This window comes from Solea senegalensis, linkage group LG19 (genome assembly GCF_019176455.1).
Source record: "Solea senegalensis isolate Sse05_10M linkage group LG19, IFAPA_SoseM_1, whole genome shotgun sequence".
NCBI classification, from domain to species: domain Eukaryota; kingdom Metazoa; phylum Chordata; class Actinopteri; order Pleuronectiformes; family Soleidae; genus Solea; species Solea senegalensis.
In genome coordinates, this window is record NC_058038.1 from 16143480 (window position 1) to 16159068 (window position 15589).

General features: G+C 40.4%; 1 protein-coding gene across 2 annotated transcripts; it reads right to left on the reverse strand.

The window, feature by feature from the left end:
- Window positions 1-728: 728 nt before the first annotated feature.
- Window positions 729-15346, reverse strand: slc29a4a (solute carrier family 29 member 4a). 2 transcript variants are annotated; one of them, XM_044050212.1, is made up of 10 exons: window positions 15283-15346; window positions 12064-12445; window positions 8537-8668; window positions 8303-8416; window positions 6612-6740; window positions 5368-5442; window positions 5029-5288; window positions 2309-2429; window positions 1988-2175; window positions 729-1181 (listed from the first exon to the last, which is right to left on the reverse strand). In XM_044050212.1, the coding sequence occupies exons 2-10, from the start codon at window positions 12296-12298 to the stop codon at window positions 927-929; spliced, it is 1509 nt and encodes a 502-aa protein (XP_043906147.1). In that variant the 5' UTR covers window positions 12299-12445; window positions 15283-15346; the 3' UTR covers window positions 729-926. The 2 variants fall into 2 exon arrangements, with proteins under 2 accessions (XP_043906147.1, XP_043906146.1); XM_044050211.1 differs by having other exon boundaries at window positions 5020-5288.
- Window positions 15347-15589: the final 243 nt, after the last annotated feature.

Here is a 15589-nt window from a genome sequence, read left to right on the forward strand (position 1 = left end):
GACTTTTGTCACATTTTGGACGACATACTAAAGTATGACGTTTTTGTCACAATTTGGACGACATACTAAACTATGATGTTTTTGTCACATTTTGGACGACATAGTAAAGTATGATGTTTTTGTCACATTTTGGACGACATACTAAAGTATGACTTTTTTTGTCACATTTTGGTCGATATACTAAAGTATGACTTTTTTGTCACATTTTGGACGACATACTAAAGTATGACGTTTTTGTGAATGGGGTGAAGTCTGCCATCACTTATTTATTCCCATTGTCACAAAGTATTTGCCTGTAGGACAGTGAACAGGATTCTTTGTTTTCAACCAATGTAACATTTCATCATTTTGCTGTGTGCTCTGGTTCCGCATTTGTGCATTAACTTTAACAGAAAGCAGAAAGAATGGTGAAGTTTATTAACTTAGATGAACACATTAACACAGCTAAGTTTTGTCTTGAATTCGTTAAAGATGTGCATTTCATTGCATTGAGAAGCAAACAGACAGAGTTGTTCGAACATTCAGCAGGAACATTCTCCTGAGCTGCTGCAGAGCTTGGTCTGATGCCTGACTTGTAACCAAATAAAATCCCTTTGTTCGGTACGAGTCCTGTGTCAGAGGGGTTTCTTTCTACACCATCAACTCATCACCTATCATTCATAAGAAGGAAGGAGGCCTGACTAAAAAAACAACAATGGCAATAGTAATAAATAATAAATACTGTTTGAAAAGTTAACCTAAACCTGAGGTCTTATAAAGGAACTCAACAAACACTGTTCTTACAGCTTACCATAAAAGAGATAAAACAGGATTTCTTTTGTATGAGAAATGATTGTAACAACGAACACGTTCAACCTTGAAAGAAGAAACATCACTTAGTTGTGTCAAAGTTAATATTTCAATATTATCAATCAGTGTAAAAATGATTAGAGTAGCGTACCTGCCAGCTCCCTCTGCTCGGGCGGCACTTTGCCAGCAGCCTGAATCATAGGCACAGAGCCAAAGTATCCATTGGTGACTCCCATTAAGAGGGAGAAGAGGCAGGGCCAGGCAGGGTGGGGTAGAGTGGGTGAGCTGGCCGGGTACACGCACATGACGAAGAGAGGGATGAAGATAACACGGAGGCAGGAGAAGAAGAGCAAGCGGCCTCCAGACCAGTCATACGGCAGTGCTGCCAGGATCTGAGGAGCAGCAGACATTTCAGTGACGATCACTGAGACAGCAGGTACCAGAAAGTAACAACAGATAACTCCACTTCATTTTCTTTTCTCAACTTCTATTAAACTTCTCCTGCACTTACCACTTCACTACTAAAGGGAGACCACACCAGATAGGGTTTTAATTTTGAATATCAGATAAAACCATTGCATGGACAAACTACACGTTTACTCATGGGTTTAATAAATGGGACGACTCCTTTGACAATTTTCCCCAGACAAGGTCATGTTAATTGTTTAAGAAGCCTGGTGTGCTATTAAATCACATAATCCTGTATATATACTGTGTATATATATACAGTATATGTACACATATATACATATATTGTTCTATAAATAAAGACCAGCTGACAAACTCACATAATGGATGCCCACATAAAAGGAAATAGGTTTATGAAACTACTTAAATAGACAAAATGTGTAAATTAAGAATAGTTTATGGTTTTTTGAGTTCTTTTTACTTCAGTAACTTTTCTGGCCACATGGGGGCAGCATCTGTAAACACTAAACTTGATAGGACAAGTGTGAAATGCTATCAGGAGTAACACAGAAATAAACATACAATTTCTAAAATATACTGGGAAATATTAATCCACATTCCCTGATTCCACTGATTTATTTATGAGTGATATGACACTCATCACATATGACATCTGTGGATTCATGTTGTATATCATGTTAGGAATGAAAAAGTCCGACATAAATCCATCACCAGTGACGCGCTGCTAGAACAAGCACAGCATGCAGCGTTTGATTCTGGGAAAGCTCACCTTGCCGACAAAGTCCGACATGTTGAAGGTGGCCATGATGAGGATTGGGAGCCATTCCCCGAGGGTGGGGTTTCGAATCTCTGACTCCAGCCCAGGGAAAAGACATAGAGTGATGCTGTAGGTCACCGCTATGGATAACATGTACGCCCAGATCACACGTGACACCACGTAACGATGCAAGATCATGTCTGTTTGGAGAAGACACGCAAACATGGGGCAAAATGTGAAAAAAGAGTCCTACTACCAAAAAGAAAATCATTATATTTTCATCAATAACTGGGCAATGAGGATACAAGATTTTAAAAAGAAAAGAGAGCGTACCACGGACACCAGGCCAGCTTCTTCTTATCTTGACCTTTGGGGCATCAAATCGCACATAGGTGCCGCCCACAAAGTCCTCAACACCTTCTTCTGTGGTGGACGGTCCTGCACCACCATTTCCCTATAGAGACACACAGTGAAACACACACACACACACACACAGACATTTTCCATTTGAAGTAAAACAAACACACAAGAGACACAGTGTCATTATATTAACTGTTCAAAAGTATGAGCACTTTTCAAACATGTTGTTATCACTGTCGTTGAGACATTGTGGCCTTCTGTTGTTGCCGTGACAATCACGATAGAGACGTTTTAAAATGTTTAAGTAGTACCACCTGAAATCAAACGCTGTTTAGTCTTAGACTGAGGTCTGAAGTGAGTCCTCTTCTTTGCAGTCTGCCATGTGGTACCTCCATGTTTGTTTGCTGTTTGCAATCTCACCCCTAGATGTCACTAAATCCTACACATTGGTCCACTGATTTGATAAATTATCAGCTAAATCCCCTTAAGATTTTTGAGCTATGTCCTCATGTTAATGTCGTAAGAGTATGTTCAAGGCTTTCACAGATCTATTGATTGATCTGCAGCAGAGTGCTCCATGGCAGCAGTTTGATTTTCATCCTTTCAGAGTTTTTATTTTTTTTTTATGATCATTATTTTCATTTTTTTTGGTCACTGACTGATAATGGCTTCCTGGCTGCATGACATCAGCTTTTTATGGCAGCGGCTATTAGAGAGGGGAGGCTGTGAGCGGCTGCAGGTTGATGCAATGATTTTAGAGAGAGACTGCAGAGCGGACTGCAAATAAGCCCCACGGCCACACACACACACACACACACAGACACAGAAGCCAACAAACACACACATTTACCTTCGTCCAATCATAGACACACCCCTCTACACACTTCATGTGCACATCTCAAAGCACAAGTGTGCATAAGCAACACACACACACACACACAAACAGAGAGAGAGAGAGAGATCCATTAGTTGATTAGAAGGACTTGAGGGCCAAAAGGCACCACTCTGCTTGATTATCTCATGATGTAGAGCGCTGCCTTGGTTTCCCCTGGCAACCAGAACAGAGAGCAGCCTGAGACAACCCCCAGATGAAGCAAACATGAAACACACACACATAATACACACCTATAACACACAGTAAAACACAGAGGGACTTCAATTGCACTTCAGTTTAGTATTACAGACTCATAGTCCAGCAAAGAAACACACTTGTGCATTTTTACCAACACACACTAATGAAACGACAACAGCCTGAGGTGATGTTTTTTTAAGCTCTGAGCTCATACACACACAAAATTGGTGTGTGCTGAATGACAACAAAGAGGAATGTTCTCCCCTCCTTTACTATCTTTCTGTGATTGTCTGATGTCATGTCCGCTCCTCTTCCTCGTTCTCCTCTTTCTTTCAGTATTATCCCATTAAACAGCCTCTGCAGCCTTTTCTTTCCATCTGTCTCCATCTTTCATAAACATCGTCCGTACCACTCTGTATCGCTGCACACGTCATCCCCCAAAACCACTCCCTAATCTGTTGCTCTTCATCTCTCTTTCCTGTTTTCCTTTTGGGAGCTGGAGCAAAAAAAATCCAGCAAAGTGATGATGGTGCTTCACTGAGAAGCCAGTATAACAAATAAAAAATTGCCTAAGAAGTTTTTTTCCCAACTCCACCACTTCTTGCACACGCAAACACTCACAGGAATGAACAAAACAATGAGTGACATGAAGGTGTAATTTAGAGGCCTGATTTTGGTCCCTGTAACGTTGTTCATTAAAGGATTGATGAATGAAACATGTGCAACACTTGGTGAGGTGATAATCTCAGCCACATAGTGTCAAAGACATTCTTTCAAAGCCAGACTGGAGAAAATACTTAATCACTGACACTACAAAATCACATTTACACCAAATTAAAACTGCTTTCAGTGACATACTTCAACTGAAAGTTTACTAAAAATCTAATTTCTCAAAGTCAGAATAACACACCCTGCTAAGACAGTTGGTAATTCAACTATAATCGTATGTACTGTACATGTTCAATTGGACTGAAAGTAGCCAAGGCGGTCTACAATTCCTATCCCTCGCACTTTGACCTGGAATTAATAGAGGAACTTGGTATGTAGAGGAATAAGACAACAATGAGAAACATGGCAAAATCCCAACTGGTAAATATTTTTCGACTGACAAGGAGACGGGGTGTATGATCATGCACCCATTTTCTACCACTTATCCGAGGTCGGGTCTCCTTCCAGCTCTTCCAGGGGAATCCCAAGGAGTTCCCAGGCCAACCCAGTATAGTCCTGGGTCTTCCCCAGGGTCTCCTCCCAGTGGGACATGCCTGGAACACCTCACCAGGGAGGCTTCGAGGAGGCTTCCTAACCAGGTGCCCGACCACCTCATCTGGCTCCTCTCGATGCGGAGTAATACTAATGATCTGAAATAAGGGCTTATTGACACTTATATAGCAGAAGTGGACTAAATAGATTGAGTAGTTCTTGTATTCTGGGACAAAGACAACTTCTTCCACTAAACCCTCCTAAATGTCACACACTGGACCTTAAACATAAACAAATCTACAGCTGGAGTGGCTTTGTCAGGCTGTAGCATTTTCTGTGATGAACCAATACTCCACACACATACACACACACACAAACATAAATATAGTCTAGAAAGTGTCCACAGACTTACAAATCTTACTTCCTCTGCAGTGACATCGTGGTGGACTCTGTATCCAGTCCCATTGTCACGCGGGTCATGGCTTTTGCCCGGGCATTTGCCCTGGGCGTGGTTGGTGTAGTAGCGTACGAACTGGGAACGTCGGACCAGCAGGTGCAGCAGGAAACAAAGCATCTCCATGGCAATGGAGACTAGGAAGAAGATGAGCGTGTTCCTCCTCTCATCGGATATGAGCAGCTTGGTGAAGATGCGAGAGAGGGAGATGATCACTCCAGCTGTGCCTGAATACAGGAGAGATTTGAGTTCAGATATGGGGGCCGGGTACAAGACAGACATCTTTGTCTGTGTGGGCATACTTACTCTCTCCAGTCATCACCCCCTGTGTGTACCTCTTGGGCAGCATCCCCATGTAACCATAGAAACTGGACTGCTGCACTGAGGAGCAAGGAGGAAGTGTAAACAGTGGATTAGGTTGTAGATTCAACACTATAATAACAACAATAACAACACTTTAGAGGCACAACTGCCTGAACCTTTACAAACCACACGAGAGAGGCTGGTGTGACCTGTGGACCTCCACTAATAAAAGTGTTCCCAGTGTTGTGGTGGTGTTGGCTCTGTGACTCTGTGTTCACGCTCAGTAACAAGAAGGAAAATGGATCGGCATGAAAGTCTTTAACAGCAGCTGAACTAGAACCAACTAGAACCTTTACGGCTGGTGCTTGTTCTAACACCAGCTCCGAATATTTACATTTATACTTTACTTTGTACAGAAGATGACAGAACACCATGGTGGCCAGTGTGGTCCAATCCTGTAAAAGCCACACAATAAATATGACTTTTTATATGTGACTGCGTTTTAATTTTATTCTAAAGAAACTTCTAAAGTGAAATGACCAATATCCTGTGCACTCACACACAAAGTAATAATGCTCAGGTAAATCCTGGTCAAATTCACCATGACCACAACATTCTGAATGAATGAAACATGTCCAACGCACGTAAATGAGGCGCTAATCTCAGCCACACAATGTGGAAGACACTATCTCAAAGCCTAACACTAACACTAAAACAAATAAAACCTAGCAAACCCGCTCTCAATACTAATTTAAACTCACTCATTTTAAAAACAAAAAGTCAAAACTAAATAAAACTAATGAAAAATTAATCTATAGTCATTAATTTGCATTTGAGATGGTGTTACACAGTCTTTGATGTTGAAGCATAAATGTTCCCAGTCTATGATGAAATCTTTTCAAGTCACACCAGCAAATATAGAGTTGCTAGTGAAAGCCCAATATTCACTTTCCTTTTGTTTGTCTTTTCATGGATGGAGGAGACCAATATCTGGCACTTCTGCTCCTCAATGATCACCAGTGGTAGCTTTTGTATTTAAAAGCGAATCCCAGTCTATTGACTGACAAAAACTGTGGCTTATATATATAAATCCAGCAGATACAAAAAAACCCATTAGAATTAATAAGCAGCTGTGACCAACCACCTAATGAAGACAAGTCTAATATTGAGCTCTGTTTTTGTAACTGGCTCTTTTTGGTGCAGGAAGACACTGTCAGGCTACAGAGACAGTACTGGTGTAGTAGTACCTGTGCATCCAAAGGCTACGACTCCCACTGATACGAGGTTGACGATGTAAGCCTGTCTGGTGGTGAATTTTGCAAGCCAGACATCAAAGACGCTGACGAAGACCAGCGGCCCCAGGGCTAAGATGTAACCTGCAGGCACACACACACACACACACACACACAGAGACAGATGGTCTGTGAAGAGTAGTTGCACTGAACATATATTGTCAAGGACGATGTGTGCGCTGTATCTCCTTCTACTGCAGTCCAATTCACTTGGGAGAGAAGGTCTTATGCAGACATAACACTTCAAAAGACATTTCATCAAGGATGGAGACAGTGTTATTGAAGACAGCAGAGAACGCAGCTGTAAATCTGAGCTCTTACTCTCTACATGTGTGGAGATATCCATTTCCCCTCTGGAATACATTTTTAAAGAACCCTTTTTTTTTTTGCTCAAAGATCATATATGTAGGCTGAACCACTTTAATACCTTTGTGTTAATCTCCAATGTGAGCGTTCTACTTAAAACTATTTAACTGCAGACATTGGGGGGGAAGAAATAATGAATAATTTAGGGCCACATTGTAATTGTAGTGTAAAACCTGCTTAGATGTGCACAACTGTGAGTTCACTTGGAGGAGAAAAAGAGAAGATGATTACTTTTTGATTCAGTGGGGGAAACAAAACATAACCTTTAAGTGAAAGTCTTTAGAAAAGCACACATTCATTATGTATTTTAACAATGTTGCTTTGTTTACTTTGCGCTGACTTAAGGTGCCAAGGCTCCATTAAAACATTTGAAACAGTATACTGCAAGATTCAATTATGATAATTATCTCATAATCAGAGGTGGAAAGAGTACTGAAATATTCCACTCAAGTAAAAGTACCACTATTTTGATAAAATTTTACTTATGTAAAAGTACTGATCTCAAAATATACTCAAGTTAAAGTAAAACAGTAGCTTGCTTAAAAGTTACTTGTGCTGAAAAAATTAAATATGTAAACACGTAAACTCAAAATGGGTCAAAGGTCACAAATGCTTTAACTTTCACACTCCTGAATTAACGCCAATTCACCTGTCCTCGTCATTCACCTGTCCTCATCATTCCTCGTCCTCATTATTCACCTGTCTTCATCATTCACCTGCCTGTCCTGATCATTCACCTGTCTGTCCTCATCATTAAGCTGTCTGTTCTCATCATTCACCTGTCTGTCCTCATCATTAAGCTGTCTGTTCTCATCATTCACTTGTCCTCATCATTCCTCGTCCTCATTATTCACCTGTCCTCATCTTTCATCTGTCTACATCATTCCTTGTCCTCATTATTCACTTGTCCTCATCATTCGTCATCCTCATTATTCACCTGTCTGTCCTCATCATTCACCTGTCCTTATCTTTCATTCCCCTGTCCTCATAATTCAGCTGTCTGTCCTCATCATTCACTGCCAAAGTTTCTGGTGCATAAATTATTTATTTATTTTTAAATTTTTAATTCAGGCCAACTTTTTTCTTTACTCAGTAACAGATGTAATTTAAAACACAGTGAAGTACAGAACTTCCAAAAAAAAACGTACTTAAGTATGTAAAAGTAAAATTAAGTACATAAAAAACCTACTCAATAACAGTAACGTGTGTCAATGTAATTCATTACTTTCCACCACTGCTCATAATTATTAATGTGTCAGTGAAACGGTCCCTTTACTTACCCACTGTAATCCTGGTGTGCAGGCTGAGTCTCTCCACCAGCACATTGTTGAGGATGACGGCCAACAGCGCCACCAGGATGTACGTCAGACTCATGTCAAACACTATAGATGAGCCTGGAACACACGTGAGAGCCGTGAGTCCTGAGCACTTTTCACACATGCACATGTAAATTTGATACGTGATTTAAATGTAAGTACACGCCTGTGGTTATTCGTGCTTGTGCATATTCATACCTTGAAACTTGCTGTGCAGGTAGTCCACCTCCGTAATGAAACTGTTGTAGGGAAGCAGGAAACCCACTCCAGCCAATAGCATCGCAAAGTAGATGCCATGGTAACGGTCGTCAGGAATTGGCTCCTCAAAGTCTGAACGGGAATGAGAGAGTTGAGAGTTTAAAGAGGAATGAAATCCTGCTCATACACTCGCTGAAAATAAAAATGACATCAAAAACATTTGGGTACAGTGCTCAATTTTCATTTTATTGCTAATCAGGATGAATGAAGTAGCAGCAGGATCATCATCAGCAGCAGCAGCAGCAGCACCTCTGCTCTGCTTCTGCTGGAGAGGAGCTTGTTCCTGTTGCGCTGCTGAAAGATTGATCAGAGGAATTGTGCGGCTCAGTTTCATGGTTAAAATGTGGTTCCTTCATATAACAGTTCATAATCCTCTCTTAATGCTCTGAGCCTCCTTTGAATGGCTCCACAAGGTTTTTGAGCATTTTTATTGCATGGCAGACTTAAGGGGAAAACATCTTAATGACGCGTTACATACGCTATAACTGGAGTTGTTGATTCAAGTCAAAATTGTCCCTTTTTACAAGTGTACCGACATTCCTATTGGGTTTGCTGAGAGTAAAAATAAACAGGATGTGCAGCAGGATTTCTATTAACCCTTATCTAGATTTAGAAAACTGCGTCCAAAATTCAAAGCCTTATGGACCAAACAACGTGCATCAATAATGTAAAAAATCTGTCACACAATAGTATAAAGTAGAAATAAACATTTTCTAATAAGTCCATATTAATATTAATCATGATAAATGTCAGATCAAAGATAGATTTTTGCTCTTTCGTCAAAGTTATTAAAACCTGTAAATTGTCATTTGAAATTTGTTTTACTGACAGTAACAACCAACAACATAATTATTTCACCCATCTGGAGTAAAGCATTCATAGTGATTACATGATTGTGTCATATCCAATCCAATCCAACTTTATTTATAAAGCACTTTAAGCACAACAACAGCTGAAACAAAGTGCTGTACATCCTAATTAAATAAAACATAGAAAAATACTACCTAAAAGACCTAAATAGTGTAAAGAATATAACATATATCTCAAAGTGTGTTTGTGCAAAGACTAAACATTAAATCGATTTATACTGAACAAATTATGTATCGTTATAGAATCACTGTCCAGCCTAAAGTAACTTAATGTTTATGATATTTATGTGGTTAAGAAATCATTCAAACTAAAAATGATGAATTAAGATTAAATATATATATATATATACATATATCAATTACACTAAATGAAGCAAGTAAATTGGTTTTGAAGAGGATGAGTCATGCAATTGCATTACAGTGAGATAATCACAACACCAAGTTCATTTTTTTGTGGTTCTGCACAGTAGATCACAAAATTAAAACTATGTCTGTTCATAACAGTGACAACAAATCTGACAAGTAACATCAAGCTTAGTCTGACTGTTTTTGAGTCAAGACATAAAGTTTAGTTTTATGACTCCACACAGAAAAATATAAAACACTTGAATTATGGACAGACACTTGTCCTCACTGTGGCTCAGTTGCATTGTTAACTTTTTGTTTTAATTAAAAGTCTTCCATAAGCTTGTTTCCATACGCTACTACAGAAGTCAGACTTTCTATCCAACCCCTTCCTGACCCCCCTCTCATTTTTAATGACTGGGATTAATTCAGTAATGCTTCTGAGTTTGCCATCCCTCATCCTCAGGCTGATTTAGTCTGTGTGGAAATTTCACCCTCTATTTTAAAGGCTGCAGACTAAGCTATGGAGACTGACAGCTGCAGGAGAAAGACAGACAGAGGCAACAGATGAAGAGAAAGGAAGCAGGGAGGGATTCTGACGAGCTCGGGCCCTCACTGTGTTTCCTTGGTCGCTTCTGATTTGATTAACGTGCCCTTTGAACAACCTGAGTAACCAGGCAACACAGCAGTTCTCTGCGAACAGACCTGCTGTGTTTTCATACATCTTCCTTTCTCTGCCCTTCCATCACTGCTTCCATTCACTCCACCATCATCTACAAACAAACACGGCCTACACTGACACGTTCACACTTATTGTTCGCTCTTATTTTCACTATCTCTCCCTTTGTGTGTCTGGTTGCGGTGACACAAAGCAGCCGTATATTCTCAGCATTACATACTTTTCAGTTCACAACACAGTGCAGTTAACCTGCAGAGACTCAGAATAAATGCACAAATTAAATGCCAAAAAACTACCTGAAGACATATTATGTAGTTATCTATGTCTATGTTGCATCAATGTAAGTCCTCATTCTGTTTATATTTGTTTAATAAAGTCAAAAAATTGTCTGTAGCACACAAACACATACAGATACATTACAATTTATTTCAGTTAAGAAGAGTCAACCACCTTCACCAGTGTACAGACCAGGGTACAGACCAGAGTACAGACCAGTTTACAGTCCAGTTTACAGTCCAGAGTACAGACCAGAGTGCAGACCAGTTTACAGTCCAGTGTACAGACCAGCAGACAGAGTACAGACCAGTGTACAGACCAGGTACAGACAGACCAGAATACAGACCAGAGTAGTACAGACCAGTGTACAGACCAGTACGACAGACCCAGAGTACAGACCAGACAGACCAGTTTACAGACCAGAGTACAGACCAGAGTACAGACCAAGTACAGACCAGGAGTTTACAGAGTACAGACCAGGTACAGACCACTCCAGAGTACAGACCAGAGTACAGACCAGTGTACAGACTACAGACAGACCAGAGTACAGACCAGTTTACAGACCAGAGTACAGACCAGGTACAGACCAGAGTACAGACCAGACCACAGTAGTACAGACCAGTACAGACCAGTTTACAGACCAGACAGACCAGAGTACAGACCCAGTTTACAGACCAGACAGTACAGACCAGAGTAGAGACCAGTGTACAGACCAGTTTACAGACCAGACCAGTACAGACCAGTTTACAGACCAGAGTACAGACCAGAGTACAGACCAGTTTACAGACCAGAGTACAGACCAGTTCTGCACATGACATGATAAATGTAATTTGTTATTCTAGTGTAACAGGTCGACACACTGACACTGACAAACATGTGAATAGCTCTACTTCATCTACATACACTGATACACTGATCAGTCACAACACGTATTCAGGTATTCAGGTATTCAGGCTTTGATGTTGTGGCTCATCTTCTTTGTTTTCATTCGCAACCATGAGTAATGGGATTTCACATTTATTTTGAAGGTTCGTTTATTCTCTAGATTTATTTATTTTTTCTTGGCTCAAGTAATACAGAAGCACTGGTGGTGCTTCACTTAACGGGGTGGCATTTTAAAACTGGGAAAATAACTGTTATCTATCTAAAAACACACTGTTTTTCTGGTTATTCACGTGGTCTTTGTTCACATTGAAAATTTGTTTTTGATAGCTCATTTGTTGTTCCTTGTCTATCTATGCAGTCACTACACAGACACACAGACGCACAAACACAGTTAATCTGAAGAAGTCCCTCACCAGGTTCAGACAGAGCCAGCACTCCTCGCTCTGGGGCATCTTTATTGATCTCCTCCTCCTCCAGCTGGTACGAGTCGAAGCTGTAGCTCTGCACCACGCTGCTCTCTCGTCCTTCCCTCCAGCCTTCCCTACCGACATCCCTCCATCCGGCTTTCCCTCCATCCCGCCACACATCCCTCTCCTCAGGAGTCTGGACCGGCGTGGGCCTGCGGCGCTCTGCTCCCACCGTACCCATGTCTTCACCTCACAGGTATAACGCACACACACACACACACACACACTCACACGCACTCCACAAGCTACACACACTTGTGAATGTGCATATCAAACACAAACTCAGAGACACGCACTGGAGGCAAGGCAGGGGATGATGTTAGATGATCTGCAGGAGAAGGACAGGAACACAAATGGAACAACAAATGTAAACAACAAGAGAAATTAAACAAATCTATTAATGCATCTGTAAGAGTGACAAGAGTCAGGTTTAGTCACGTGGTCAGTTTGTGTGACAATGTGAGCACTGCATTTTAGGAACAGAAGCTGGATTATACTGTAGATTACTGAATAATACAGATGAGACTGATTAAAGACGGGTCACAGGGTTGATCGTCATCGTTGTTTGAGTCACTTATTAGTCAAAATATCCAATCTTTACTGGTTACAGGTTCTCATTTGGGAATGAAAGTTCCACACATACTGAAGGACAAGACATCATTTGCATCATTAACCAATCAAAGTACAAATTAACAGACTCACTTTCTATCCATTAATAAATTAATTGAATAGTAATCCAAAAAATAATTGTTGAAAAAAGATTCATAGAATAATTAGCCAGAACAAGAGCATCATAAATAACTAAATTTTTAAGGAAATAAAATTGAAAAACAGGTGTGAAAGGTAATTATTACATAATATTTATATTACATTTATCTGGAAATATAGGGCCACATTATTGTGATTATTAGTCATTGATCATCTGTTTGTTCAACTAAAACTGTAGTGCATTACTTTTAAATATAATCAAATCTGTGTTAAGTGAAAACCACACACTGTTAATGAAGTCTATCAGCTCTCTGTGTTTCACAGTAGTAGCCTATAGCAGTCTCATGTTTTATCTCAACAACATTAGCTCACTACACACAGTGGCTGATTTGTTTTCTGTCGAGACAGACGGAGGCAACAGCAACATTGCGCTTATAAAGCGAGAGACGCTGCAAACAGGTTGTTACACATATACATGGTGAGTTAGGTCTGATAGTATTGTTTGATAGAGCCCGTTTTGGGCTATAATCATAAAATCAACATTGCCAAAGACTATGCTTTAATGCTTTGTTTTAGACATAGACCATTTATAAAAAGAGGGATGTAAATTCCCAGTTCTACGGAGGACATCAATATGAATGTAAAAATCTAATGAATAGCCACTGGTTGCAAAAAAAAGGGCTTTACTTCTAGTTCTCACTTGACTGAACATCAGTAAACATTTTCCTGAGGAGTTAATGGTCTAGGTTGCTAGTTTCAGGACTTCTTAAATAAAACAAGATGTCAATTTTGTAAATTTAGAGGAACATAGACAATAAAGCACAGCATATATGTGTGGACACTGGTTGCAGTCTCCAAACTTTCCAGAAGAAAAACCTTTAAAATGGGACTTCAGATTCTTATGGATTATGTCACAACCAGCTGCCACTTGGTTGTATTGCATAAAAAGAATATTTTTTAATTTACAATGATGTAAATGAACGCAGGAAACATGATTCAGTTATTGTTACTATGTTGGCACCATCATGTAGCATCTTCATCTTACGAAAAATTAAATTAACTCCAGCTAACAGTTCCCCTGTTGAGGGAAATACTGTTGTAACAAGCTCGTGTGCATCAATATTAATGTATATTGACATTGTTCCACATGCAAATAAATGCACACAGACAATAACCACAAAGGCTCATCTGTTGTGTTTACCTGTGTGGTTACACAAACACAAAGGTGGTGTGTAGCTGCTGACTCTTCTCTGAGCATTTACTCTCCTTTTCTACCTGTAGCTGCTTTAACATCAGGGTGAAATCTAGATGAAGATGATGATAATGTAGAAAGGTTGTCACTTCTGTGATGTGCCGGGCTCATCCTGGCCTCCAGTGGATCCAGTGATTAAAGCTTCAGTATGTAAGAATTTGTGATATTTAATGGTGAGACTGCAGATTGAAACAAATGCCTCTATTTACCAAACACGACAGGGAACTATAGGTAGACTTCTCTTATTAGAAGGGATGTAAACACTCGTTCACACCTCTCTCCACTCTCTTGTAATCATTGATTTATTCATTAGCTTTTTAATTTGCATTGTAGATGGCGGCCTCTGTAAAGCAACACCGTTACACAAAGTGCACAAACAAGGCTCAATCTAAGGCTACAACAAACCAAGTTATTTTATGTTAAAATGATTATACACTAATGGAAATTATAATTTATGGGTAGTATATTCATTTTATAACCCTCCTAGATGTTATGCAATGGACCTTTAAGTGGAGGGCGCCCCCTCTGGACACTGCAAGGTAAAGCACTGTCTCACTCTGTGTCTCATAGTGTGGATGAACATCAAACCTAAGACTGATTCATATTCACAGGCAGTAACAGGAAGGTTTGTGCACAGTTTCCACTTCCAGACTGGAGGCGGCGCTCTTGCTCTCAGTCTTCATGCTCTTACAAATGAAAAGGCTCCAGTCAGAGACTAATTGATTTGCAGTCTGTTACACTGCACACTGCAGTTTCTATTGTTTACTTACAAGAGGATATGATGACCAACAGGAGGGAGCAACATCACAGACGCACCTGATGACGCTCAGTATATAAATATTTGTGTCATAAATGAACTCACTCAAATATCAGCTCACCTCACGTGTTTCGCTTATTGGAATAAAAAAAACAAACATATAATCATAAGCTGTGCGTGTGTAGGACAATTGTTCAAAGGTAAGAACACAACGGCCAACAGATTATCATCTGATCTGTACAGACGCACACATGATGATCCCCTTTGTTTTTCTTTTTTTAAAATCATCATTAAAATCCTTCCAAATTTAGCATAACCAGGTTTAGATGGTTTTCAAATCCACTCCTGTGTATTCTTATCTGCCGCCGTCGCGCTTTCACGCAGACAAAAAACACACACAAAAAAAACACGCTTTGAAAACGACAACAGGTTATTAATGGGTCTTTACCTCTGTGGTGTCTCCGCGCTCAAGAGGGACAGACAGTGGACGTGGTCTCTGCCGGACCCGCTGCTGCCTCCATCAGACAGAAGGGAAGCCCCGGCTCCGTCCTTCATGCGCTCCTGACGCACCATCCAGCAGCGGAGCAGAGCGAGCGCGGATGGATGGATGAGGACGAGGGGAGCGAAGGTGTGTGTGTGTGTTGGGAGGGAAGGGATGGAGAGGGAGGAGGAGGAGGAGGGGGAGGTGTGTGTTGAGAGAGAACACGGGAGGAGGGGGATGTTGCCTCGAGCTGTTCACCTTTTACAATCAGTCT

What these genes read in the sequence shown, in the direction of transcription:
- slc29a4a (XM_044050211.1), bottom strand. Translation starts at nt 12,298, where the DNA reads ATGGGTACGGTGGGAGCAGAGCGCCGCAGGCCCACGCCGGTCCAGACT. An exon ending in GCACACCAGGATTACAGTGG is followed by an intron (nt 6,741 to 8,302) that starts GTAAGTAAAGGG and finishes GTGTGCCTGCAG; the next exon opens with GTTACATCTTAGCCCTGGGG. An exon ending in TGTCGGACTTTGTCGGCAAG is followed by an intron (nt 1,182 to 1,987) that starts GTGAGCTTTCCC and finishes GCTGCTCCTCAG; the next exon opens with ATCCTGGCAGCACTGCCGTA.